Below are 25,829 nucleotides of genomic sequence, written 5' to 3'. Positions count from 1 at the left end.
GTAGGACTTAAAATCTTACAGTCTTAAGTTATACAGTGAACATATTACCTCAAACTATGTTCTTGCTTTGACAGATAAGAGGCCACTGGCCTCTCGTGAAGTCGTGAAGCCTTTCTGTTGTACGGTTGTTGTTGTGTATTGCACAGGGCGGTTTTTGCTGTGTTTGATTGGTGATGATGGGCCCTGTGTGCCAGGACTCTGTCTCAGGGAAAGATGAATATGGCTTTCAGCTCGACACCCCTGGATGAGTGCAGCAGAAACAGACGGTGCGTTCCAATCGCTTATTTCTGTCCTTTTTTTTCCCTTTTACTTGCTCATGACCTGGAAATCGATCATTTTTGGTGGTCTTTTAGGACATTCCAACCCATTAAATGTTCCTTCTCAGTGCTAGAAGTAGAAGTTAGGAACTCCCAATCTTTCCTTTGAGCAGGAAAACATCAGCGCATCCTTCAACAGACTGTGTAGAAAGGGTGCGGTTCCCCTTTAAGGGGGCATGACTGTGTAGAAAGAGTGCAGTTCCCCTTTAAGGGGGTGTGACTGTGTAGAAAGGGTGCGGTTCCCCTTTAAGGGGGCATGACTGTGTAGAAAGAGTGCAGTTCCCCTTTAAGGGGGTGTGACTGTGTAGAAAGGGTGCGGTTCCCCTTTAAGGGGGTGTGACTGTGTGACTGTGTAGAAAGTGCGCTTTCCCTTTAAGGGGGTGTGACTGTGTAAAAAGCATGTGCTTCCACTTTAAGAGGTCGTGACTGCATAAAAGAGTGCGGTTCCCCTTTAAGGGGGCGTGACTGTATAAAAGAGTGCGGTTCCCCTTTAAGGGGGCCTGGTTGTGCAGAAAGGGTGCGGTTCCCCTTTAAGGGGGCGTGACTGTGTAGAAAGGGTGCAGTTCCCCTTTAAGGGGGTGTGACTGTAGAAAGGGTGCAGTTCCCCTTTAAGGGGGTGTGACTGTAGAAAGGGTGCAGTTCCCCTTTAAGGGGGTGTGACTGTAGAAAGGGTGCAGTTCCCCTTTAAGGGGGTGTGACTGTGTAAAAAGCATGTGCTTCCACTTTAAGAGGTCGTGACTGCATAAAAGAGTGCGGTTCCCCTTTAAGGGGGCGCGGCCGTGCAGAAAGGGTGCGGTTCCCCTTTAAGGGGGCGTGGCCGTGCAGAAAGGGGGGCGTGACTCACGTCCTTGCGGGCGGCGGGGCTCTTGCCGTGGCAGGCCTGTTTGAGCTGCTGGATCTGCGCGCGGAGCTGCTGCACGGAGCTCAGCAGGGAGTTGGCCGTCTCCTCCAGGCACGCCCACGTGCGCGACTCCGAGCCGTCCAGACCGTTCGTCACGCCCACCACGTCCGCCTTGGCCTGCAGGGCCTGGGGGGGCACGGCGAGGGCGGGCAGGGACGTCAGGGTCACTGGGGGGGGGGGGAGGTACAATCATTAGCTACCGAAAAACATCAGTGAGTTACAGAAATTACAGCATCTATGCTTCATTCTCCAGTTTTGGGCAGCTGATGGCCTTTTGTGCAGTGATCTTCATTCCTGGTCCCGGAGAGCCGCAGGGGGTGGCTGCTTTTTGTTTTCGCATTAATATCAGCAAGCAATTCAGAGCCAAGATACCAGGTGCAACGAGCTGCTTTAATTCATCAATTAAATGCTGAGTAACAATGAAAGCCAGCACACCCTGCGGCTCTCCAGGACCAGGATTGAAGACAACTGGCTTCGCGGCTAAGGCACATGACTGGGACCGGGAAGGTCGGTGGTTCAAGCCCCGGTGTAGCTACAATAAGATCACTGTAGCTGTCGGGCCCTTGAGCAAGGCCCTTAACCCCGCATTGCTCCCGGGGGGGGATTGGCCCCGTGCAACAGCAAGTCGCTTCGTATAGAAACATCAGCTAAAGAACAAATGTAATACTCCTGTGGTGACTGGCGGTCACAAAAGTTAATTTTCACGCTCCGGATACCATTCCGCCATTCCACTCCAAACAAGCTCACGGCCAAGTGCTCATTCATCTCAGAAGGGAATCGAGCTGAAGCACTTTCCGGAGACAGAAGACTTGCCTAGGGACAGCCAACAATGTCTTCCGACACGGTGATATTGAGCAGCATATCAAACCTCATTTCCAAGAGGCCGTTCGGTTTGTATGTGCTTGGTCTTTCGCAGACGCTTTTAATCCAAAGCGACTTACAAGTGCACAGGTTTTTGAACAAGTTAAAAACGTCAAATCCAAAAACAGCAAAACATGCATGAAGAGCAGTTGTAGCCAAAAAACAATAGTCATCCTAAGTGCAATATTTGTTTTATTTTTTATTTTTTCAATAGTTTTTAATTAAGAAAATCATAGTACGTGGCAGCAATGTCACTTGAAATGACCAGAGTAAAACAGCATTTTGAGGAGCCATTGAAGAACACAAACACTCTGAATCAGCACTGCCACAAAAATGCCTATAAAAATGTTTGGATTGACATAAACATACATTTCCTCAATCTCCCTCTACTATGCACCTACTCCGCCCCTTAATGCCATCATAGGTTCACTAACCTAATACTACACCCAGCGGCTATTACAATATAGACTGATTAGGATTAGTTAGGCAATATTTTTTCTTTTGTATAATAATCAGTACTTTCAGTACAGTAATTTAGTACCTAAAAGGTAAAATGTTTAGATATGCACGCTGTTTAGTTTGTTTGGTTTCTACAAGTGTCTAATTGTTACTGCGCATGTGCATGACTATTGGTCAGTCATGTGTGGAAAGTTCAGTTGGCAGAAGGAAGCTGTCTAGTGTGGAGCTAAAAAGTTTTTTGACCATCATCATAGTTATCAACATCGACGTCGTCTGCTAAAGACATAGATTTACTTTAACTTTTGTTCGTTTATAACCTGTATTGGACAAGGATTGTTTTTTGATAATAAACCGGCATGCATGTCTCCCACCCTGGATTCGTGAGTAGCCTGCTAGCTGTTGTTTAATGACAGCAAATCTCCCAAAATGTGCATACTCGCATCAAAACATAAGTCTCAACTATAAGTTGCCACTACAGTAATGTAGTATAATGTTGTGTAGTGTAGTGTAGTGTAGTATAATTTAGTGTAGTGTAGTGTAATGTAGTATAAGGTTGTGTAGTGTAGCGTAATGTAGTGTAATGTAGTGTAGTGTAATGTAGTGTAGTGTAATGTAGTGTAGTGTAGTGTAGTGTAGTGTAGTGCAGTGTAGTGTAGTGTAGTGTACTGTAATGTAATGTAGTGTAATGTAGTGTAGTGTAATGTAGTGTAGTGTAGTGTAATGTAGTGTAATGTAATGTAGTGCAGTGCAGTGTAGTGTAGTGTAATGTAGTGTAGTGTAATGTAATGTAGTGTAGTGTAGTGTAATGTAGTGTAATGTAATGTAGTGCAGTGCAGTGTAGTGTAGTGTAATGTAGTGTAGTGTAGTGTAGTGTAATGTACTGTACTGTAATGTAATGTAATGTAGTGCAGTGTAGTGTAGTGTAGTGTAATGTACTGTAATGTAATGTAATGTAGTGTAATGTAGTGTAGTGTAGTGTAATGTAGTGTAATGTAGTGTAGTGTAATGTAGTGCAGTGTAGTGTAGTGCAGTGCAGTGCAGTGTAGTGTAATAAAAGCACAATCTACATGTGGTCCGTCTGAACCTCTCCTCCCACGATGGTGAAAAAGCGGGCGTACAGCGCAGGTGACACCTGGGTCAGCCCGGCGGAGTTCACAGCAGGTGTGTTCTTTAAGGACGAGAGAGTCTGAAAAATCACATCCCAGACCGAATCCCTCTCGTCTGCCGTGAGCAGGGACAGCAGGTAGACAAACAGAACACACTCTCTGGAGACCCCAGGGACTGGGAAACACACTCCGCCATCTGCGCCAACACGCTCACACACACCTGGGGATTACGCAGCAGAGCGTCGGTACGTCTGGAAGTGCAAATGGATGCGTGTGTGTATGTGTGTGTGTGTGTGTGTGTGTGTGTGTGTGTGTGTGTGTGTGTGTGTGTGTGTACAGAATATCGTCATCATACAAGCTGCATTGGGAGTCCCTGGAGGTTTAGACTACAAAACCAGATTGCCCCGGTTCCAGCCATTGCACAGCTAACTGCTCATGAGAAACATCTGTGAATATCCGAAATATCCTTCAGTGTACACAAATTCTCCCTAGGCCAAACAAAGACATACACCATAATAATATCAGTAAACCACAGAAACAGAAGCATCCCCTTTAACAGGGGGGCAGCCTCTAGCCGAGTGGCTAAGGTACATGACCGGGACCCGGAAGGTTGGTGGATCAAACCCCAATGCGATCAGTGCAGTGGTTGGGCCCTTAACCCCACAAGCCAGGATTCAGGATTCGGGGGGGGGGGGATTGGCCCCTGCTTAGTCTAATCCACTGTAAGTCGCTTTGGATAAAAGCACCAGCTAAATAACTGTAATGTAATGTAATGTAATGCAAAAGGCACTACCCAATTACAATGGGTAATTTCAGACTCCCAGCGGTCGAGAGGAATTAAAGCAACAAGCACCCTCAAACCACAACAAGGTTTATCCCTCCCTCTTCTCTGTGAACGTGCTGATGTTGAGACGCCATTGGCTGTAGGGATTGGAATCTGTTTTGGTACAGAGTGTCGTGCCTCAACTGAATATTTTGAAACTTGAATTTAAGAACAATAAACACAGGCAGAGGGTGAGTCAACATGTCAGTGAGCCATTATCAATGATAGGAAGGGATTTACAATGGTCGTGTAACAATGTTTTAACACAAAAAATACCTTTAAATGGCTGTGACCACACTGATGGCCTTGTTGCCCCCTAGGGGTAGAGCAGTGTAAGTGCAGGAGCCCATTTGGCTCGTCAGTCTGTAATTGTGTCTGTCACAGAGGCGGTCAGTGATTGACGGGCACTGTATGTTTTGCAGGCTTCTCTTCTTTTGATCTCAGATGACAATATTGCGCTGAAATACCGTTGGGCTGTGCGAGGAGGGGAGATTACAGACTGCAGCTGGTCAGCAGCCACACAGAATTAATAACAGAAAGCTGAATTATGAAGACATAATCCAAAAAGCAAAAAAAAAGAAATTACCAACAAAAAAAAAAACTAACAGCAGGAGCGAGTCTGCCAGCTCTGATAAAACTGCAAATGTAGGCCGCAATAAATTCACAACTGTAAACACCACCAAGACACTTTTTATTAAAAAAGAAAGCAGCGTGTGCACTAATGTGTCAAATGTTCTGGCGGTTTCGGGGAAAAGAGGACAGTAATCTGAAACCGGAGATCAGAGAAACTGAAACCTGCTCTTTCCTGGCACCAAGCGCGGCCAGAACTTCACTGCGTTTTGAAATAAATGAGTAATTCGTTATTTATCTTTTAACCAAAGTCACTTACAGTTGATTTGACCGATGAATGTATATGGTAAAATGGTCAGTGGTTGGCATTTATATAGCGTCTTTATCCAAAGCGCTGTACAACTTATGCTTCACATTCACCCATTCATACACACACTCACACACTGACAGCGATTGGCTGCCATGCAAGGCACCGACCAGCTCATGAGGAGCATTTGGGGGTAAGGTGTCTTGCTCAGGGACACTTCCGACACACGCGGGGCGGGATCGAACCGGCAACCCTCCGACTGCCAGACGACAGCTCTTACCTCCTGAGCCAATGTCGCAATGTGGGGTTAAAGGGCCTTATTCATGGGCCCAAACAGCTTTGTGGATCCTATCATGACTACACCGGGGCTTGAACCACCTGCTGTAAAAACCAAACACACACTCAGCGGAGATCCTGCCACTATTTTCTCAGGTTTCAAAGGTTCCAAATACCCACCAGCAGGTCATCAGAAACTCCAGTACGTTTCTAAAAGGCCTGTCAGGGCCCGGTGAAAAGATTCACTAAAACGGTCAGAATAGTTCAGAAAGTGAAATATCCCTTTAATTCGTTTAGAGGCTGTCCTAGCAGAAAGCATACATCTTTATGTAACAGACTGAAATATTCATTAACAGCCCACCCCCCCTGCTGGGAGCCACAAAGAGAATTTGGTCTCAAGACGGAGGGAAGAAAAAAAAAAAACGGGGGTTCATACATATGAAAATGAAACTATGTGGAAGATTTAATGAAACGCAGCCGAAACACACACAAAGAGAATATTAATACACAAATATTACAGGGCCCCTGTGGCAAAGCCAATATACAAGTGACTTCATATGACTTCTCATTACTCTGGGTGTTTGTGGGAGGGAGAGAGAGAGAGAGAGAGGGGGCCTGGGCTGGTGTGGTGGGAGGGAGGGAGAGAGAGAGGGCCACCACCCGTGTTTACCTGTGGAACGTCTGATGGTGTTTACCTGCGTAGGAACGGAGGGCTAGCATTCGTCCCTTCGAACACGCAGCGCTAAATCAGCGCAGGCCCCAAACAGGCCGGGGAGCTGTGAGTCCTACCGTACCCAAACACCCCCCCCGAACCCCCCCCGAAGCCCCCCCTCCCAAACACCCCCCCCGAACCCCCCCCTCCCCAAACCCCCCCCCGAACCCCCCGGCCTAAAAATAACAAAACATCCGTCACTGTCTGAGTCTCAGCCAGGAGAAAGTACAGCCTGAGAGAGAGAGAGTGTGTGTGTGTGTCTGTGTGTGTGTGTGTGTGTGTGTGAGAGAGAGAGAACAAGAGAGAGAGAGTGTGTGTGTGAGGGAGAGTGTGTGTGTGTGTGTGTGAGAGAGAGAGAGTGTGTGTGTGTGTGTGAGAGAGAGAACGAGAGAGTGTGTGTGTGTGTGTGTGTGTGAGAGAGAGAGAGTGTGTGTGTGTGTGTGTGTGAGAGAGAGAGAGTGTGTGTGTGTGTGTGTGTGTGTGAGAGAGAGAGAGTGTGTGTGTGAGAGTGTTTCTATTGTATGTGTTTGGGGGGAGGGGGGGTTGTTGCTGTTATTATAATATGTTGTTATTGTCAATACTTTTGCAACAAGAATTCACTTGTCATGCAAATGAAACACATTTGAATTTGAGAGAGGTAGGGGAGAGCGATAGAGGTAGGAAAGAGAGAAAGAGAGAGGGGTAGGGGATAGAGAGATAGAGGGACAGGGGAAAGAGAGAGAGAGAGGTAGGAGAAAGAGAGAGAGGGATAAATGAGGGAGAGAAAGAGGTAGAAGAGGGGGAGAGTGAGGTAGGGAAGGGAAGGAAGAGAGAGAGGCCGGGGGAGAGAGAGGGAGAGAGGAGGGAGAGAAAGAGGTAGAAGAGGGGGAGAGCGAGGTAGGGAAGGGAGAGAGAATGAGAAAGGTAGGGGAGAGAGGGATAGGGGGAGAGAGGGAGAGGAAGGGTAGGGGGAGACAGAGGTGTGAGGTCAGAGAGCGATGTGCAGGATGGGGGGAGGGGCGGTGCTGCTCTAAATTAAGTGATGACGTTGCTGGGGATCAGAATGCCGCCTGACTCTGTGCCTCATGACTGCACCGGTGTGTGTGTGTGTGTGTGTGTGTGTGTGTGCGTCTGTGTGTCTGTGTGTGTGTGTGTGTGTGTGCGCGTGTCTGTGTGCGTCTGTGTGTGTGTGTGCGTCTGTGTGTGTGTGTGCGTCTGTGTGTGTGCGTGTGTGTGTGTGTGCGTGCGTGTGTGTGTGCGTGTACCATTTACTGAACTCAGGTACATGGCAAACATAGCATAATATATACAGGGAGCGGGAGAAACTGGGGCAAAACTAAGTAGCTTTGAAAGCCGCCCCCCCAGCCCGTCTCTCACAGGAGCAGATGAGAAGCAAGCTGGTGTAGACAGATCTCTCCGAGTGGTAGCCTTTCCAGGCCGACGTGGCAGAAATGAAGTTTGTGTTTATTTGTCCAGAAACTTCCGAGTCATGCAAGCTCGGGTTCTGAGGCCTTCTCTAAAAGAGGAGGATTCATAATGCGCAGACACAAACCCTCAAAATGAAGGTTGAAAACACCCAGCACAGCTGAATGGACACCGTTTGCTTACTGTGACACGGTTGTGTCATTTATCCTCGGATAACCGGCAACATAAAATATGAACTATCAAGAGTCGCCGGCTCCCTGGCTTTTTGTAAGAGAGTGACGCTCTCAGGCTCTGTCGTACGCCATCGTATTGTGATTCTTTTACATCGAGGGCGATGCATCTCACGCTAAAAATACGACATATTTTGGACGGGAGCGTTTAATCTCACACCGAGACAGCCCTAAAAGTCGGCAACTCTGAAACATCGTTCTGCATTATTTCGTTATTTATGGCGTGACCGTTTTTAGCACACGGTAATAGGACAGCGGTGACCTGTTTTCAGACGAGCCAGCGGGAGCGCCTGGCGTGTGGAGAACGCACGTAGAGGCGCGGCTAGCGGTTACCGCCGCGGTACAAACCCGCCAATCCCTCTTCCCGCCCGTGACCTGAGGGAAACGGATGAGGGGGTAAAGCTGCTTGGCATTCCGCGTCCGTTCCTCTCCCGGAGAACGCAGAGCGGCGTTTACCTGCACGCGGCGGGCGTGAGCGATGCGGGGTCTCGGGGGAGGGGCCACGGCTGACGCCGAGCGATACATCCCCCCCCCCGCAGAGTGGACAGCGTTTTTATTTATTCATTTTTCCCCAACTGGGTCGCACCGTTCCCCGTGTTGGGCACCCACCACGGAGAGCCGGGAGACCCGCGAAAACCCGGCGCAGAGCGCCGAATTTAGGTCAGAAGCAGAGGTCGCCGAGAGTCGGCCAACGGTGGTTACTCACCTAAACGCAGCGAGGAGAGCCGAATTTAGGTCAGAAGCAGAGGTCGGTGAGCGTCGGCCAACGCGTGGTTACTCACCGTGCTCTGCCGCTTTCCCCAAACCCCCAAAGTGTTTCATTAACCCTGCTGACGTGTTCGCAGAACACCTGTCAGTTAGAGGGCGTCCTTTCACTTCAGGATATATTATATATGAGGATTATTATTATTCATTGTATTAATATTAACATTAACATATTACATATTACTGTTATTAGGATATTGTTGTTGTCCTTTGTTCATTTTGGATTTTGGTCAAATACATCCTGTCCAATAACTGGCTGCCACCAGCCCCTCAAAAGCAGCTGCACAACCCAAAAAAAGAAATATCACTTAAAAACAAATATGTGCAAAAGGAGAGGAGAGATTACAAGAGGGAGAGAAAGTAAGACGAAAAGACAGAACAACAGAGACGACGAGCTGCAACAGAGACGGAAGAACAGAAAGAAGGAAAAACACACTGGAAACGATAGTTTTCTGTTTAAAAAGACAGAGCAGCAGATAATCAGGGTGGACTCTTCACAGCGGAGGGAGGTGGGAGATTCCTACGCGCTGCTCGTTCGTCATGTTGAAAGGAGCACTACCCCCTGAGGGAGCTCGTTAAGAGCCGGAGAGAGTCGCCCAAGGATGCGCGCCGGCCAATCAGCTCCGAGCGGGGTCGCGGCCAATCAGAGCGCAGGCACCCGGACGGTTAGTCACCACACGGGGGTAGCCGCTGCCTCTTTTAGGATCAGGGTTGGGGGCGAGGCGTATAGTGCTATACGGGGTTGTGCTTGTATGGGTAGCAGGGGGGGAAGCCTGTCCAGTGGAGCAGGCAGGGGACTGGCTTTGTGTCTGCAAGCGTGTGGGTTTGGTTCCCAGGCGAAGCACTGCCATCACATCCCTTGGTGAGCTACTGAACCTGCATCGCTCCAATAAAACACATCTGGGTGTGTAACAGCACTGTACAGAGTGCATGACGTGTATGTGCGTGGAACGCCTCTGGTGTAACAGAACGCCTCTGGTGTAACAGCTCTGGTGTAACAGAACGCCTCTGGTGTAACAGCTCTGGTGTAACAGGACGCTTCTGGCACGTACGTCACTCAGAGCATCCGCTAAACGCCTGAACCGCTGGGGCTACACGCACACGAACATACGCAGGACAACATACGCCTGCCAAAAAAAAATGACAGGATAAGAATAAAATAAGAGAAGAGTGCCATCACGCTGGTCTCACCCCCTGAGATGTGCTGGTGTTCCTCCCCTTTCTTCTTCTTGAGTTGTGTACATGTGCGAGCGTCACACTCCAGACGTCACACGGACCCATACCGTGAGCACGCTCACACAGACTGCTGCATCCAATCAGGGGACGTACAACAAGGGTGTCATCACTTCTGCATGGAAACCAGAGTGGAGCTCTTCACCAATCACAGAAGAGGGAGAAACTGATTAACCTTGACGGCGATTGGCTGACACTTCCAGGCTGTACTCCTGGAAGCCCACTATGGCTGAGGAGACTTGTTACCACCGTGCTCTGTGATTGGTGGAGAGCCTGTCTCTGGCTTCCAGTACAGAGCTGGTGTTCATTCTGGGGCAGGCACCCTTCATGGGTGTGTGACACTCTGAACAAGGGCTAAGGGCCTTGCTCAACCAGAGCAAGGTTTTTTCTGTGTGAGTGTTTGAGCAAGCGGTCCTTCATTTGTGTGTGAGAGTGTATACAAACAGTCACTTCTGTGTACATTATATTACAAGTTATTTAGCTGACGCTTTTATCCAAAGCGACTTACAGTTGCTTAGATCAAGCAGGGGCCAATCCCCCCTGGAACAATGTGGAGTTAAGGGCCTTGCTCATCAAGGCCATTAGTTGGTGTGTGAGTTTGTACAAGTGGTTAACTGTTCTGGGAGGGATGACCTCATTATATAATGACTAGCGACATATGAAGATTTATTCCCATCCCAGGAGTCAGTCGAAACAGTCAGTTCTCAAGACAGAGAAAGAAGTTATTGTTTAACAGATTAAATTGCGTCTTACAATAGTGATGACAAAATGGGGGCAGCCTATAGCCTCGTGGCTAAGGTGCTTAACTGGGACCAGGAAGGTTGGTGGCTCAAACCCACAGTGCAGACACGACAAGATCAGTGCCGCTTGAGCAAGGCCCTTAACCCCACACTGCTCCAGGGGCGATTGTCCCCTGCTTAGTCCAATCGACTGTTAAGTGGCTTTGGATAAAACTGTCAGCTCAGTCGCTGTAATGTAATGTAAAAACACAGGAACAAAGCCATCTCGGTGAAACCGGAGAGTTGAAAGACAAAGCAAAACGGCCGCAGAACAGAGACAGGCTGGAACAGGAGCTGTCACTCACAGGGCACCCCAGGGCTCGGTTTGGGCAGCCCTGCTCCAGGATGTCTCAGAAGCTAAAAAACCCTGAGCATGCCCTCATTCTGTGTGTCCTCCTGCCCTAGATTCCCCCGACAGGGAGGCAGGGCGTCCACTCAGTTGTGGAGGCATCTTTTGTCTTTTGTCACATCTGTGTTTTGGTGTCAGTGGACCACGGTGGGCATATTCGCCAGTTTCAGTGGATCGGCAGTGACCGTGAGCGATGTAGCCATGACAGCGCACTGGCTTCCGTGAACACACCTGTGCCAGCCGGGCGGGGCTCACCTGCGGTGCCGGCGAAGACGTCGGCCGGCGCCGGGCTCTCGGCGATGACGGCGGTGGCGTCTCCCACGGGCGTCCTGTCGAAGGTCAGCGTGCCAGAGGTCGTGATCTGCCCCGACGGGGTGACTGTGACTGGGACAGGAAGTGACATCATAAGTGTGACTGGAGGAACAGGAAGTGATGTAGTGTTACTGTGACGGGGTGGACAAAAAGTGATGTAATTACTGTCACTGGATGAACAGGAAGTGATGTAATTACTGTGACAGGGTGAACAGGAAGTGACGTAATTACTGTGACAGGGTGAATGGGAAGTGATGCAATTACTGTGACTGGATGAACAAAAAGAGACAAAATTACTGTGCCAAGGGGACAGGAAGTGACAGAATCAATGCCAGCGGGGTGAAGTACCAGAGTCACTGTGAGGCCAGGAAGCAAAATAATCTCTCACACTACAGACAACGCCACTGATAACTGCTACAGACGCAGCTGAGAAAGCAGTGCCAACTACAAATACACACTGCTGAAAGACTAGCGCTAACTGCTAACCGCTACAGCTCCGAACTACCACATCACTGGTCTCACATCATTAAATTAAATTAAAACCCGTTATAAAATAATGAATACAAGACCGCATAACCTAGTTCTGCTGCGGATGTTAACATCGCTGTTAATGAAATCTTAACATCTCACCATCTCCCCAATGGCAAACGTCTCACAAGTTTAATTAAAATCTGTCCATGTCATTCGCAGTTTTCAGGTCAGGGAGTAGGGGCTCGCGGGACACACCTGCAAACAGGGCCCGCACTTGTCTACAGACCTATGACTCCAATCAGCGGTCTGCTCCCTCACAGCTCCGTTCCACAGGGCGAAAAGGCCCGTCTTAAAACTAATCCCAGCGTCACCTCGCTCCGCCGATCAGCTCTGAACAGACTGAAGCTATTTTCCAGTCCTTAGACCCACTTTCCAAAAAACGATGGGGATTTTAAGTGGAAGCAGATCAACGGAACGGAGAGAAAACAAACTTAAAGCCCAGAAAAGAACTCAGCCATAAGCACATCACTCATTACCCATCACTCCGTCTCAAAGAGGGAGACGGGGAGCTCATGGCATATGTGGATGATGAGATTTCTTTTTTTGGGGGGGTCTGACACGGCAGGGGCACCTACATGTGGCTCCGGGGGTCAGGGTGATGTTTTTCGGAGACTGGACCTGCACTTCCTTCTTCTCGGGAGTGGTGGGTCTCTCGTTGTCCTTCTTACGTCTCTTGTAGGGGACAAACAGTCTGACCGGGCCCGTCTGTGGGGGGGGGGGGGGGGGATTCTCCAGTCAGTCCACAGATGTGGTTCATTCTGCCCCATTGGCAGTCCAAGGCAGTGGCCATCTCCAGCATCAAGGCAAGCCAGTCCACAGATGTCTTAAGTTACAGTGCAGCCTTTCTGCTATTGACTGCAAAACAACTTCTGAGACTAAAAACTGAGACTAAACTTCTGAGACTAAAAATCACTTCAGTCTTGTATTGAGATTTACAATCTTTTTTTTTTCTCTCAAGGATAATATATATTTTTTTCTAACCCCATTCGCTAATTTTTAAATGAGTCAGAACTGTACCGTTTCACCTCTTTGGCAATCTTATTGTCTTACTTTCCAAGACTAGAAACAAAATTTAAGTCGAAATATAAAACCAGAATACTTGTTGGGACCTTTAGCTCAGGGGCACAGCAGCAATGTCCCACCTGGGATTCGAACCCGTAAGTCGTAAGTCACAAGCCCAGCTCTCCAATCACAACGCTACACAGCGGTGCCACTTAAGAGGAGTCAAAAGAAGCCCATTAAAGCATGTTCTGGCCAGTTCATCACTGCTGACAGGTCCAGCATTGTTCTGAAATGTTCAAACTATTCCCTTGTTATTCCAGCCCAAGAATAGAAGCTATTAATCACAACAAATTTTATGTGAAATGTTTGCATTTGCCGAAAGCCTCAAAAGACAGGAAAATAAATAGATCAGCCCAAACGCTAACATCAGCCTGCTCTCCATCATGGTGTATCAGCACAGATTTTTTGACAACTGCTACAGCCCTATATGTCTACTGTACTTTAAACAGCATGTACCTCAGACAAGACATAGGCTACTTTACCACTGAGTGATTGCGCTTAAGATTTAAAACCTTCTCTCAAAGACCTAGCGCTCTCAGTGTAGTGTGCAAGTGTGTAATGCAGTGGACTATGTGGAACAAAGCAGCCCCAGCCGTTGGACTCACCAACACTATGTCCATACGGGCGTTAGAGTCACAGTCATGTCTGCAAACGACCAACAGGTACACATCTCTGACATTCAGGAGGAGAACAACATTAATGATCATTCCCAGCTAACATGACTGAGCTAAGGAGATTATCCACAATAAATGGCATCCATATATCACCATATAACACAAACAGCATACAAATAGATTTAGGTTTATAAATATGTATCAGTTCATGTTCTTCTAAATTGCCATTTACAAATAAATAAGAAAATCAATATACCTACTTTTTTTTTTTCTGCAAATTAAATTACACCTTTAAATTTTCTGCAAACATTGGACTCCCACATCCTGTATGTTGCAAAATAACCTTCAATTGTGCAACTAACAAACGTTTTGGAACTTATGTTGGTTACACGTTTAAATGTTGTCTTGCAAGACACAGTGTGCAAAGAGTCCAAATTTTTTTTTGCATTTAATTTCCTCCCAGCACCTGCTATCTAAGCCAAATCTTATTTCCCATTTACATGGAAAATATAACCAAAAATATTTTACCGCAGTGTATTTTCTGAAAGTGACAATAATTTAAAATAATATGGTGAAATCATGCAATATGTTTCTGAAATACCTTATTTAAATATCTACATAAGTACATTTCATTTTCATAAGGTAGTAGGTGCCAATAGTTAAGTATGCAGAAAGTGAAATCATATCCATGTGGTAATTAAGTCTTCATTGTTTCTTAATTCATCCACAAATAACTGATGACAAGCTTTCTACCTCCTTTGACAGTTCTGCTCTCTATAAGGACCGGAGAGAGTGAGCCAATCATAAGCTTGGTCAGTGATCAATATCCAATCAAATGTTTGCTACTTTTACTTCTTTGAGTCTCATTTTCTCTGTGATTGGACTGTTCCTGGCCAATGAAGAACGCATCAGGAACAATGAACTATAGTGCGCCATAACGTAATAACAATAAATATACATACACGTCTATGGTAATGACCCTGCTCTGTAAGGGTTAGCATCTACACCCCTCTCAACTCCGTACAGAGAAGATATTACTCCCATAACTCCTACTGACTGAATTTAGCCCTTCGGCGTGAATGAAGACATCATTGTAAGCTGTCTACTGTATTTAAATTTGCAGCATTAATCAATAGATACGGATGGAATCCAGTGCAGCCCATTTTCATGAATGCACAATGACAAAAAAATGATAACTTCATCATGGCATATTCAATGCTTCCCTGTAAATCAAAATAAAACAATCATACTGGGTTCACTGGAATCAGCCAATGAAACGGTACTGCCTGATTTGGAATTTCCTTCATGTTAAACAGGGTACGTAAACTGTGTAGCTTACCTGACCACAGTGAGTCAGGACCCAAGATTATCATCTCATCTGAGGTACAGCCTCTAAAGCACAGTGTCCCCATCACTGCACAGAGAGAAGAGCGCCCCCTACTGGCTCACCAAAATCTCTGCCAGCAGCAACTTTGTCTACCCAGGAGGTCTCCCATCCATGAGAAGGGTACAGGGTGGTATGGCTGCTTAGCTTCAGCAGTTAGCCATGAGAAGGGTACAGGGTGGTGTGGCCGCTTAGCTTCAGCAGTTAGCCATGAGAAGGATACAGGGTGGTATGCCTATTTAGCTTTAGCAGTTAGCCATGAGAAGGGTACAGGGTGGTGTGGCCGCTTAGCTTCAGCAGTTAGCCATAAGAAGGATACAGGGTGGTATGCCTATTTAGCTTTAGCAGTTAGCCATGAGAAGGGTACAGGGTGGTGTGGCTGCTTAGCTTCAGCGGTTAGCCATGAGAAGGGTACAGGGCGGTGTGGCTGCTTAGCTTTAGCAGTTAGCCATGAGAAGGGTACAGGGTGGTGTGGCTGCTTAGCTTCAGCAGTTAGCCATGAGAAGGATACAGGGTGGTATGCCTATTTAGCTTTAGCAGTTAGCCATGAGAAGGGTACAGGGTGGTGGGGCTGCTTAGCTTTAGCAGTTAGCCATGAGAAGGGTACAGGGTGGTATGGCTGTTTAGCTTCAACAGTTAGCCATGAGAAGGGTACAAGGTGGTGTGGCTGCTTAGCTTCAGCAGTTAGCCATGAGAAGGGTACAGGGTGGTATGCCTGTTTACCTTCAGCGGTTAGCCATGAGAAGGGTACAGGGCGGTATGGCTGCTTAGCTTCAGCAGTTTAACAGGAGAATGTTACAGAGCGGTATGGCTGGCAGCAAGCTTGTCATTGACAAGTGCACCATGGGAATGTTTAAGAAATGACCCCTGCGGTATCCCAGCAAAGCGGTGAGTGGTTGCCATAGCGACAGAAGCGGCAGTTAAAAATAGAACGTAGCTCTATTTTAACCGTCAGTCTGTGTCGCCTCATTCCAGCCAATCAGAGCATGCTTATCCTTTTCAAATATCCCTCCAAACTAGCCAGCATGGTGACAGATTTAGATTTTAGGGGGGAAAGCTTGGTGAAGAGAAGTCCATTATAAATATACTGTATATATTATATATTTTAATATATTTTAATATGAAATAAAATATATACTTCTATTCCCGGTTGTGCATATGGCCAAAACTGTAAAGTGAGATGACAGGTCACATGAGAAATAAACATTTGCTTGTATCTCCTCACCAATACAATGCATGTACAGTATTAATCCTGACCTCTCTAAATAAGACATACACACTGCAACAAGGGACAACCCCACATCTTCAGCCACATTACAGTACCTAATACAGCCATGACCTTTGTCTACCTTGCAAGATAACTGAATGGATGTGCATAATTAGGCTGTAATTAACTGGTAATTGTCCTTCATTTCTGTCTCCTCCCAAACGTCAGTGATGTGTGAAACCACCTGTTGTTCATCATCTGCAGACAGGACTGTGTGTCTAAAGCCATGGACATCGTGCTCTTCACACGACTCACTTAGTCCCATAAACCGGGCGACAGGAATTACGCTCTGGCTTTTATTCACATTAAAATCAGCAACCGATCCAGGCCCAGGAGGCTGAACCAAGGGTGAAACTGCGCAATCAACATTAATGGATTCCTTCGGAAAATCCGCAGACTATGTGGCTCTCCAAGACTAGGGTTTCCGGAGCTTGCGTATCTGCGCTTCTGAGCATCCAGAACGGCGGAAACTTCCGGCAAAGCAGAACAATGGTGCAACTTTTCTTCTACTTCTTTTTTTTATTATTAAGGCCCAGCGGCGAGAACAGCCTGGTTTCTCTATCCCCCGTCACCGACTTCCCAGCGCTGTCAACAGTGATAAACCGGCCGAGCGAACGCTCTTATTCTGTGGTGTTTGATACTGGCTCATTGGGGAGACGCGGGCACTCACAGTGCCCGCCGCACACTTTGGGACTCCCTGCCGGAGGGTGAAGAACGCGGACAATAGCTGTGTGATTTCGGATGTTTCCATCGTTCAGAAACGGTACACGCACACGCACACGCACTCCAGGCTTTTAGCAAACCGACAGCAAGGTCACAGCGAGGCGCGATAGTCACGGCCGCGTTAACACTCACGGCGTAGCAGGCTGATAGAACGCACTGTGACTGACGTCAGAGCTGAAGGAGAGACGCTCGTCACTAATCATAATTACCATGTTTATGTTGTCTGCTCTGAAAGACTCTCCATCCTTGGCGCACTGCAAAAAAAAAAAAAAACATGAGAAAAGAACACCGAGGTGCGAGAAAGAATGTGAGAATTATGCTTCTTGGCAACAGCAGAGACACACCTAGCCCCGGACACACGCCTGACAGCGGGAACGGGTTTTTTTTTTTTCCAAAATAGGTTTCGGTTATAGGTCTGATAATCACTCCGAATCTACTATGGTGAGAAACACGTGCCTCACACATTTCAGCAATTATCACTCGGCGCAGGCTGGAAATATGCGCCGCAAACAGGGGGCAGAAGCCCTGGGCGATGAAGGGAAACAGCTCCCTCTGGTGGACAGCTGAGATGACGCAGGTGTTGGATTTGTCCTTGCGATGTACTGTACATCATTGTTTAAAATTCTGCGGCAGGGGTCACAAAGCCACGGTCTCTGCGTGTTTTCGTGTTCGCATTCAGCAGCTAATGCAGAATAAGGTGCAATAAGGCGTGGGCTTCTTCGTTTGATCAGTGGCTTAAGCTGAACACACTGAACGTCATCAGCCCAACAGGAGATGAGTTTGAGATTCCTGTACTAGGGGTCATTTAGATATTCACAAATAAATAACGAATTAAGAAATTATTTGGTGATAGCCTGACTCATAGTTGTAAGTGGATATTACAAATTAGGGAATACAAATAACTATAACGATATTAAAGGCATACTATGCACACCTTTGGCAAACTGGTGTTTGTTGTGCATTTGTTATTCTAAAATGTGTCTCATACAGGTGAGACGTTTCTGGCCGTTCCGCTCTTCTGTGTGCGATGGGGCTTGTTCTATAACCAGTCAGCCTTGAAACTGGTTTTCCACATCGGCGACAGATATTGAAAAACGATGAAAATGTTAAAACTGATTTGAACGGACATGAGTGGGGGGCAACATTCTGACTGTAAACACAGGAGCACTGCAAGGATAAAAAAAAAAAAAACTTAAATTACACCTTTAAATTAATTATATTATTACATTACATTATATTTAATTATATTATACGATACTAAAAAGATTTTAATGGGGAGGGCTGCTTTTTTGTCCAGTTTTCATGGACAGACTCAACCAGTTTAAGGAAATAGACAGTGTGCAGGTGCAGTTCAGACCACTCCAGCAGGGGGCAGCAGAGAGGCACTCACCACGGGAAGGTCATCACAGCAGGCAGCACACGTACAGGAGGCAGCGTGGGGATTCAGGATCCGCTCCTACAGGCAGAGAGAGGGTGAGGGGCAACCCACAGCTACACCTACTCCACACTCACACACTCCATACTTACACACACCCACATCCACACATACTCTAAACACTACCCACTACATACTTACCCAGCCCACACTCACACCCACTGTAGGGTCTCACCTGTATGAGACACTGTAGGGGTGTATCTCACCTGTGTGACACTCACCTGTATGAGACACTGTAGGGGGTGTGTCTCACCTGTATAAGGCTCACCTATATAAGACACTGTAGGGGTGTGTCTCACCTGTATAAGACACTGTAGGGGTGTGTCACACCTGTATAAGGCTCACCAATATGAGACACTGTAGGGGTCTGTCTCACCTGTATGAGACACTGTAGGAGGTGTGTCTCACCTGTATGAGACTCACCTGTATGAGACACTGTAGGGGCGTGTCTCACCTGTATAAGGCTCACTTGTATTAGACACTGTGGGGGGCGTGTCTCACCTGTATGAGACACTTTAGGGGTGTGTCTCACCTGTATGAGACCTGCCTGTATGAGACACTTTAGGGGCGTGTCTCACCTGAATAAGGCACTGGAGGGGGCGTGTCTCACCTGTATAAGGCTCACCTGAATAAGGCACTGGAGGGGGCGTGTCTCACCTGAATAAGGCACTGGAGGGGGCGTGTCTCACCTGTATGAGACACTTTAGGGGCGTGTCTCACCTGAATAAGGCACTGGAGGGGGCGTCCCGCGTAGCGAATGCTTCTCTTCCAGTCCTTGCTGCTGGCCCTCCCGGACATGCACTCGAACTCGGTGGGCGTGTACCAGCTGTTATTGTGCTTGATGCACCGCCCCTTCCCGCCTGCGTTTCCGGGGGCGACGGGGACCGGAGAAACAAAAAGGGCAAATCAAATCCAATCGAATCTAATTATTTACGCAGGTAAATTACATTTATGCGCATATTTTCATAAATCTAATTTCAGAGAATATTTGTCATCGTAGGCTCCACAGCCCAGCTCGACCTTAACCACCCCTCCCACAATCCCCTGGGGCTTCAGTCGCGAGGAGAAACTCGCGGGAGCCCGTCCTCCTCCGGCCGGCTCAGGACGCGATCACGGGTACAAAGAGCTTTTTATACACTTTAAATTTGATTATGCAAGTGCTGAGGAACCCACGTGCTCCCGCAATAGGGTCCGCTTGTCCTTCAATCGATTTTCTGCTTTTTTGGAAAGGACAGGATGACTCACGTACTGGGGTAGGTCGCGCTAGTTTTGAACATGAGCCCTTTCCGGCTGTCTTGTCCAAGAGATACAATTAGCATCGCGCTAAAGACCACAGTACCTCGCCAAGGAAACTCATCACAGTTTGGTGATGTAGCGTTCTGTAGCAATACGTCATTCTGGCAATACCCAAGCAAACATGGGACATGAAGCAGAGTCTGGAATATGTGATCCTTTCCAAAGTCCGCAACAGCGCACGGCTTTCCAAACATTATGAGATCAGTGTGAACAAGCAAATGTCATGCTATCCACCCCTTTTCAAAAAGTAGCCCAACATCCATTCAATATAGAGAATTAATGCATTTAGAATGTGTATCACAACTAGTGCAGTACATCAATAGGTGTCTTGTTTAGTTAGAGAGAACTGAAGGTGTGTGCAGGTGTGTATAATATAGGGTAACCCCTCCCTCACACAGCTCAAACCCAGCCGTAGCGCTTTGGCGCCCCCTGGTGGTGGACTCCTATACCTGAGCCCAGTCTGCTTTTGTACAGCACTCCACTGGTGTTTCTGCATCGCACGGGAAGCTCGTTGTCATAGACGGAGGGGTCCCAGTTGTACTTGGAGCCATCCTTGTCATGGCCGGGGGTCATCGGGGTGGAGGGGGTCTGTGGACCTAGGATGAAAAAAGATATGTAGTCTCATACCACATCGACACTGGTACCGATATGACTAGACCAAGGATCTCCAAATCACGGTCCCTGAGGGCTGAGATCTGCTGGTTTTCCACCTTCCCATTACCAGGGAGTTCGGTGTGAAGACAGCCTGGCCAATCTGTAGCACTAATTGTTCAGTTAATTGCCCGGGAGAAAAGAAAATGCATCCCTGGTCTACCACATGGGACCATTATTAAGAAGAGCCAGTTGAGGAATGCTGGTTTAGTGGTAGGACGCCGGGGGGATAACGAACCAGGAGTGATGGGCGTGGCCGTGCCCTTTAACCCCGTAGCGTCCACAATGCTCCCGTCAGTGTGGACCACGATGAGAGTGGCCTTCTGCGTATTAATGCTGTCTCCGATCTGTAGGGCGGTTCTGCCAGCCTGGAACGAGACCAGAGTCACTCATCTGTGCAAAACAACCACCTCCATTAGTACAGGTTTTTTTTCTGAGTCCATTTCTTAACTAAAGTACTCATTTCATTTTCTATGAGTGGACTTGTATGTCTTCATGTATTGGCCAAATATGATGCTTAATTGAATCTTTGACATCCGTCTTTAAACGTACAAAAAACATGTCCAACTAATAACAAGTAATAATACCAGAGTGCATTCTATATCAAACGGCTCTACCAATGACTGTAACTTGTCTCTCTCTACCAAATGCCTACGCTATGTTTTAAATTTCAGAATAATCCATCTTACTTATTATAATAAATACCAATTCAGATGCATGATCATGGGAAAACATGTTACTACTGCTGCCTGAATCTGGTGTCAGATTCTGATCAATATTCAATTCACAACTAATTGTAATTAACTCGAGAGCAGGAATGAAAAACAGCAAGTTACTTCTGGCTCGTCTAGTCCACATCACAGATTCACACAAAACTCAAAATATTTTTCCATTAGGCGATAGAACTCAGTGGCCGAGTGTAAAAAAAATAAATAAAAATAAATAAAAAATAAAAAAATTATAATAACTTTGTTAGGACTCATTTACGCATAATTTACTTGTAGAAGATGTGAATACGTGTTAATGTGTGGCTTACAAGGACATGTTCGGAGATGGAGGCTGCCGTGGCAACGGACGTCGTGAAGACACCGTCTCCTCCGGCCTGTACATCTCCCACAGTGACGGTTGTTACTTCTGTTCAAAAACGGGAGATGTCGTATGACGGTTACTTAACGAACATATTAATAATGCAATTAAACAGTAAAATTGTTTATTTGCTGATTAACGACACTGCCTGTAATGACGGTTTAAACATTATAAATTATTAACTGGTACTGTTAACACGATTTTAAATAATATTAAACAATGCTAGCAACTTGCATGGCGTATTAAAACTACATACTATAGCTTATCAGATGACATAAAAGTCTTCAATATTTGCAGAAGAGCAACGTACTCAAATAAACAGACCTGCTCCATGAAAATGCATCAGATATGGACTGAAATTTCTTGTTAGTTCACTTTTAGCCATTATAGCAACAGCAGAAATAGGCCGATGCAATCTATGCACACAGTGCGAGTCAGGAATAAGTTGTCTGCAAAGATAGGCGAAAGTTGGCTAATAGCAAGAATCTCGAAATGCTACAAACTACGCGTCAAATATTGGGTTTATGGTATGAAATAACATGACAGGTGTAGCTAGCTAACTACAGCGGGCTAGCTAACGGTGTAACATAAATGTTTCGTGTTTATTTAAATTATCCCAGTTATCGCAAGTCACTGGCTTTAGCATGTCATTTTCACCAGTGTTGTTAACGTAGCACGAAGCTATCTTTACGCAAAGTACCATAATGTCACTTGCATCGTATCAAAAGAACGGATAACGAGCCATTAAGAGCGGGGAAACGTATTCCACGACTGGAACTCCAAAAGAGTAACTTAGCATGCACGTTTGGGCTGCAGGCGAGAGAACTTTCCTGCAAACGCAGTCTCGGCCTCGTCTGGGTTCGGTAAGGACTCGGCTCCGATTTCGATATTTCCCGGTTCACCCATTACAGTCATCGTAGCAACTTCGGCCTCCGATTCAGTATCCGAGCCCTCCCCCTCCACTCCCGGCACAACAGCAGCGCTTTCGGACGCCTCCTCCAGCCCGAGTCCCTTCGTTGCCGATTCAGACTCATCCATTTCTCCGGCCTCTACCGAATTAGGCCGAATTTGTCCGAGAGAATATATCGGAAAACTGACTACCCAGTTATCTTAATACAAGGCGACGAAAGAGTCCTTATCTAAGCGAAGGCCAAATTTTGCGTGTGCATTCACACAAATATTACGTGAGCTATGACAATAAAATGCGATAGGAAATGGCTTCCATCTCACGCACGACCGATCAACACACAGGAAGGAGAGCAAACGGAAATTGCCGAAAGAAAACGACACTCCCCGAAAGGAGACAAATAGCTGCAGGCTACCGCAGCCAGTTTACTCCATCGAGGTCTATCCCCACTTTTTGTATAAAGATTTGAGATAAATCGTTAAACGTGCAGGGTCACGTTGTTCACCACAAATCAATAGGCAAATGAAATAAGGATATTCACATTAAACAGCCAGAGAGCTGCAGAGAGATGCATTTATAAACAGCATTTATAGAAACACATTGAGTGCCTTTTAAATTATTTTCCCAAAGATCAATAGTTATCTAATAATTGGTTAATTTATTTCTAGAATTCCTGACAGAAATACTTACTATGTCACACCGATACTCGCTGCATGACTGACACCTGTACCGTCACATACAACATACTGTATTAATTGTTGTAATATAGAATAACAACAGTATATTTGTAGCAAAGAAAATAATAAATAAAACAAGGCTGATCCTCTTTTATTCTTTTATTGAAAATATTACTGTGAATATTACTAGTGTTCCTGAAGCATCAAATGATAACACACAATTAAACATGCCGAACCATATACAGCAAGCAGAATGGTAAAGTTGTTACATGTACACCAAAGAAAGTAAGCATTTTAATTTCAAATAAATAGTAGATTCCCCACCGCAAAATTCCAGAGTCAGCTCCTTTTCCAGAAATGACTCTGACCTCCGGCCCAACAGATGGTTTCCATGACTCCCACTATCACTCCAATACAATTTTATTCACAGACGCTGTCACAAACAGAGGAAACCAAAAACCAGGCCTGAACCCAGTGAGAAGAAAAAATTAAGAAAGGCAGGTTCTCAAAGCTTTTCTGTGTCACTTGTGAACCTTCATTTCTACCTGCACCTGAAATTTAGAAAAAGTAACTTCACGGTCAAAGACATTTGATCTATTTATTTTTTAACGCAAGGTGAACCTCGAATAAAATATCCCATTAGTATCTGCTGATTCCCATCCCCATTCCTATACTTCATTAAGGTAAATCAGGAGTATTCATAAAGTAGGACAGCACAGGTGACAAAGGTAACACACATCCCAAAACGCCCTCATACTCCACTTTCACTCACATCTCCAAGTGTAGCTGCAGGCACAGCTCATTATTAAATGAATTATTATAACAAGGACCGTTCGACTTTCAAGACCACCGGGGAATTTTCTGCACAATTTAATGTTAATAAGGACCAGCAGTCCTTTGGGAAAGGGCCAGTTCCCATACAACTGAGAAGGCGAGTTAGCGATCATCCTCCTGTAAGAAGGAATAAAGTTTTAATTTGTTTCCTCTCCTCAGGCCTGGGCCCTGGAGACCAGGTAGCAGAGCAGGAAGAAGATGAGCACCAGCCCCACAGACACGTAGCAGAGGACCTTGCGGTTGTCTTTCCCAGACAGCACCATGGTGGAGAACCTCTTCACACTCCCCGTCAACAGACCAGTGGTGCTTTGAAAGTCAGAGTCCTTAAAAACATAGAAGAAGAGGAAGAAGAATTATGATGATGATTATAGTAACAGAAGAGTTACAACTAGTAGGGAAGGTGCTTGAAAATAAATATAACCACAACAAGAAGAACATGCGTGGCTATGAGGCTTATTAAAATTGCCTTACAAAATACAAAGCCTTTTTAGACCCATGTCAGCTAACAGTTTAAGTGGCACTGTGTATGAGTCCGTTAGTCATTATCAACCAGATGAATGTAAACCCATTGATTTGAACGGGTAGTTCCTAGTATTCATGTTTTTCATACCAGAGCACAAGGAACTAAAACTGATTAAGGTTGACCAAACTGACCATGCCATCCAGATAGGAGTTTTGTCCCTCTGCTTCTTTGTCGATGTCGTAGGCAAGCTGTAAAGAAAAATGAGAAAACCTGAATTTCTGGTTTGTGTCCCAACAAGCAGAAAAATCATACCGCACTGCCCTGCTGTGAAAGCCTCCACGCATACCGATTTCAGTCTGGAGACTTTGGTGACCAGGTTGTCCGCAAGAAGTTTGTTTTCTGCGTCCAACATGTCATCCACGGCGCCATTTCCTACATTAAAAAGTATCAGTTCATGAGAAATTAGCCACTTGTCGAGTCCACCACTCTCAGACCACATAAATATTTCCAACGCATCGTACAGCATTGCATCTGAGCTATGCAACACACAGCAGCGTAAAGCTGTAATCTTGCAATTGCGTGCGCCTGGGAAGCTTTTTGCTGTCTTACTTTAGCTCCGTATCCCATTTGTTTACATTAGCGTTAGGTAACCAGCTAGCACATTCCCAATGTAAGCAAAGCTAACGCTAACCTGGCTCACTGGCAACCACTTCGATTTCGAGTAGGTGTTGCGTTTCTGTTTCTGAACACAGCGATTTACACTAATATAAGATAAAATGGCAAAAGTCTGTAAATGCAGGCGCCTCGCTAGATCTTGGCTAGTAGTACAGTTAGCGTTTAGCTACAAGCGGTGTCTTACCCCTGTTCCAATCGGCCATCTTTGTGCTTCAGATCTGACAGTGACAGCTCATTTCCTCTCTGTGGTCATCAAACCGTAACTAGCCAGTAGGCTACTGTAATGTTTTCTGCGGCACCTTCTTGTGCAATATTTGCTAGAAAGTAGGCTATATCATAGAAATAGTATATGAGTAATATTGAAAACGATTCATGTGTGTTTTCAATATGTGTTCATTCTAGAAATTTTACTCTATGGCAGATATTCCAACTGAATTTGGCAACAAAAACGTAAAAAATGTCAAACATAATTACCCACACAGAGAAAAGAAAAAAAACGAATGTGAAATTTATATTGTATTATAGGTTTATGGTAAATATATTACAATATAATATAATATTCAGGATATATTTATCAAAAAATATGGCAATATACTTGAGGGAATTTAAGGACTGCTATGTTTGCTTAAAAAAAACCCATACAAAATATTACTTTATTATTATATTAATATTATAATATAAAACAAATAAATACGCACCCACACACATACATACATATATTACATCACTGTAGACCTGGGGCGTGTGTCATGAAGCAGGGTTAAGACATTACATTATTACATTATAGTGTTAAACATATGACACAATTACACTGTATCAG

At 46.0% G+C, this 25,829-nt stretch overlaps 2 protein-coding genes across 5 annotated transcripts in view; both read right to left on the bottom strand.

Moving 5' to 3' along the window:
• deaf1 (DEAF1 transcription factor) overlaps nt 1-22,138 on the bottom strand; it is a 27,120-nt gene extending 4,982 nt beyond the window's left edge. For 2 of the 3 annotated variants that reach the window (XM_061221695.1, XM_061221696.1), the window contains exons 1-10: nt 21,778-22,138; nt 21,404-21,501; nt 20,606-20,735; nt 20,166-20,312; nt 19,141-19,280; nt 18,376-18,441; nt 17,195-17,239; nt 12,511-12,640; nt 11,348-11,476; nt 1,162-1,385 (exon numbers count right to left, since the gene is read on the bottom strand). In XM_061221695.1, the coding sequence (XP_061077679.1) occupies nt 1,162-1,385; nt 11,348-11,476; nt 12,511-12,640; nt 17,195-17,239; nt 18,376-18,441; nt 19,141-19,280; nt 20,166-20,312; nt 20,606-20,735; nt 21,404-21,501; nt 21,778-21,838 (1,170 nt within the window). In that variant the 5' untranslated portion in view covers nt 21,839-22,138. Of the gene's footprint in view, nt 1-48; nt 199-1,161; nt 1,386-11,347; nt 11,477-12,510; nt 12,641-17,194; nt 17,240-18,375; nt 18,442-19,140; nt 19,281-20,165; nt 20,313-20,605; nt 20,736-21,403; nt 21,502-21,777 lie in introns of all 3 variants that reach the window. The other variant, XR_009704989.1, reaches the window with a different exon arrangement.
• A 1,043-nt stretch (nt 22,139-23,181) lies between these two features.
• LOC133112096 (BET1-like protein) lies at nt 23,182-25,303 on the bottom strand. 2 transcript variants are annotated; one of them, XM_061222784.1, is made up of 4 exons: nt 25,194-25,303; nt 24,681-24,766; nt 24,526-24,582; nt 23,182-24,194 (listed from the first exon to the last, which is right to left on the bottom strand). In XM_061222784.1, the coding sequence occupies exons 1-4, from the start codon at nt 25,210-25,212 to the stop codon at nt 24,027-24,029; spliced, it is 330 nt and encodes a 109-aa protein (XP_061078768.1). In that variant the 5' UTR covers nt 25,213-25,303; the 3' UTR covers nt 23,182-24,026. The 2 variants fall into 2 exon arrangements, with proteins under 2 accessions (XP_061078768.1, XP_061078769.1); XM_061222785.1 differs by lacking the exon at nt 25,194-25,303 and adding an exon at nt 25,026-25,175.
• Between the last annotated feature and the right edge of the window lie 526 nt (nt 25,304-25,829).

The sequence above is a fragment of the Conger conger genome, chromosome 15 (assembly GCF_963514075.1).
Source record: "Conger conger chromosome 15, fConCon1.1, whole genome shotgun sequence".
NCBI classification, from domain to species: Eukaryota; Metazoa; Chordata; class Actinopteri; order Anguilliformes; family Congridae; genus Conger; species Conger conger.
This window is presented reverse-complemented; position numbering and strand designations above follow the sequence as displayed.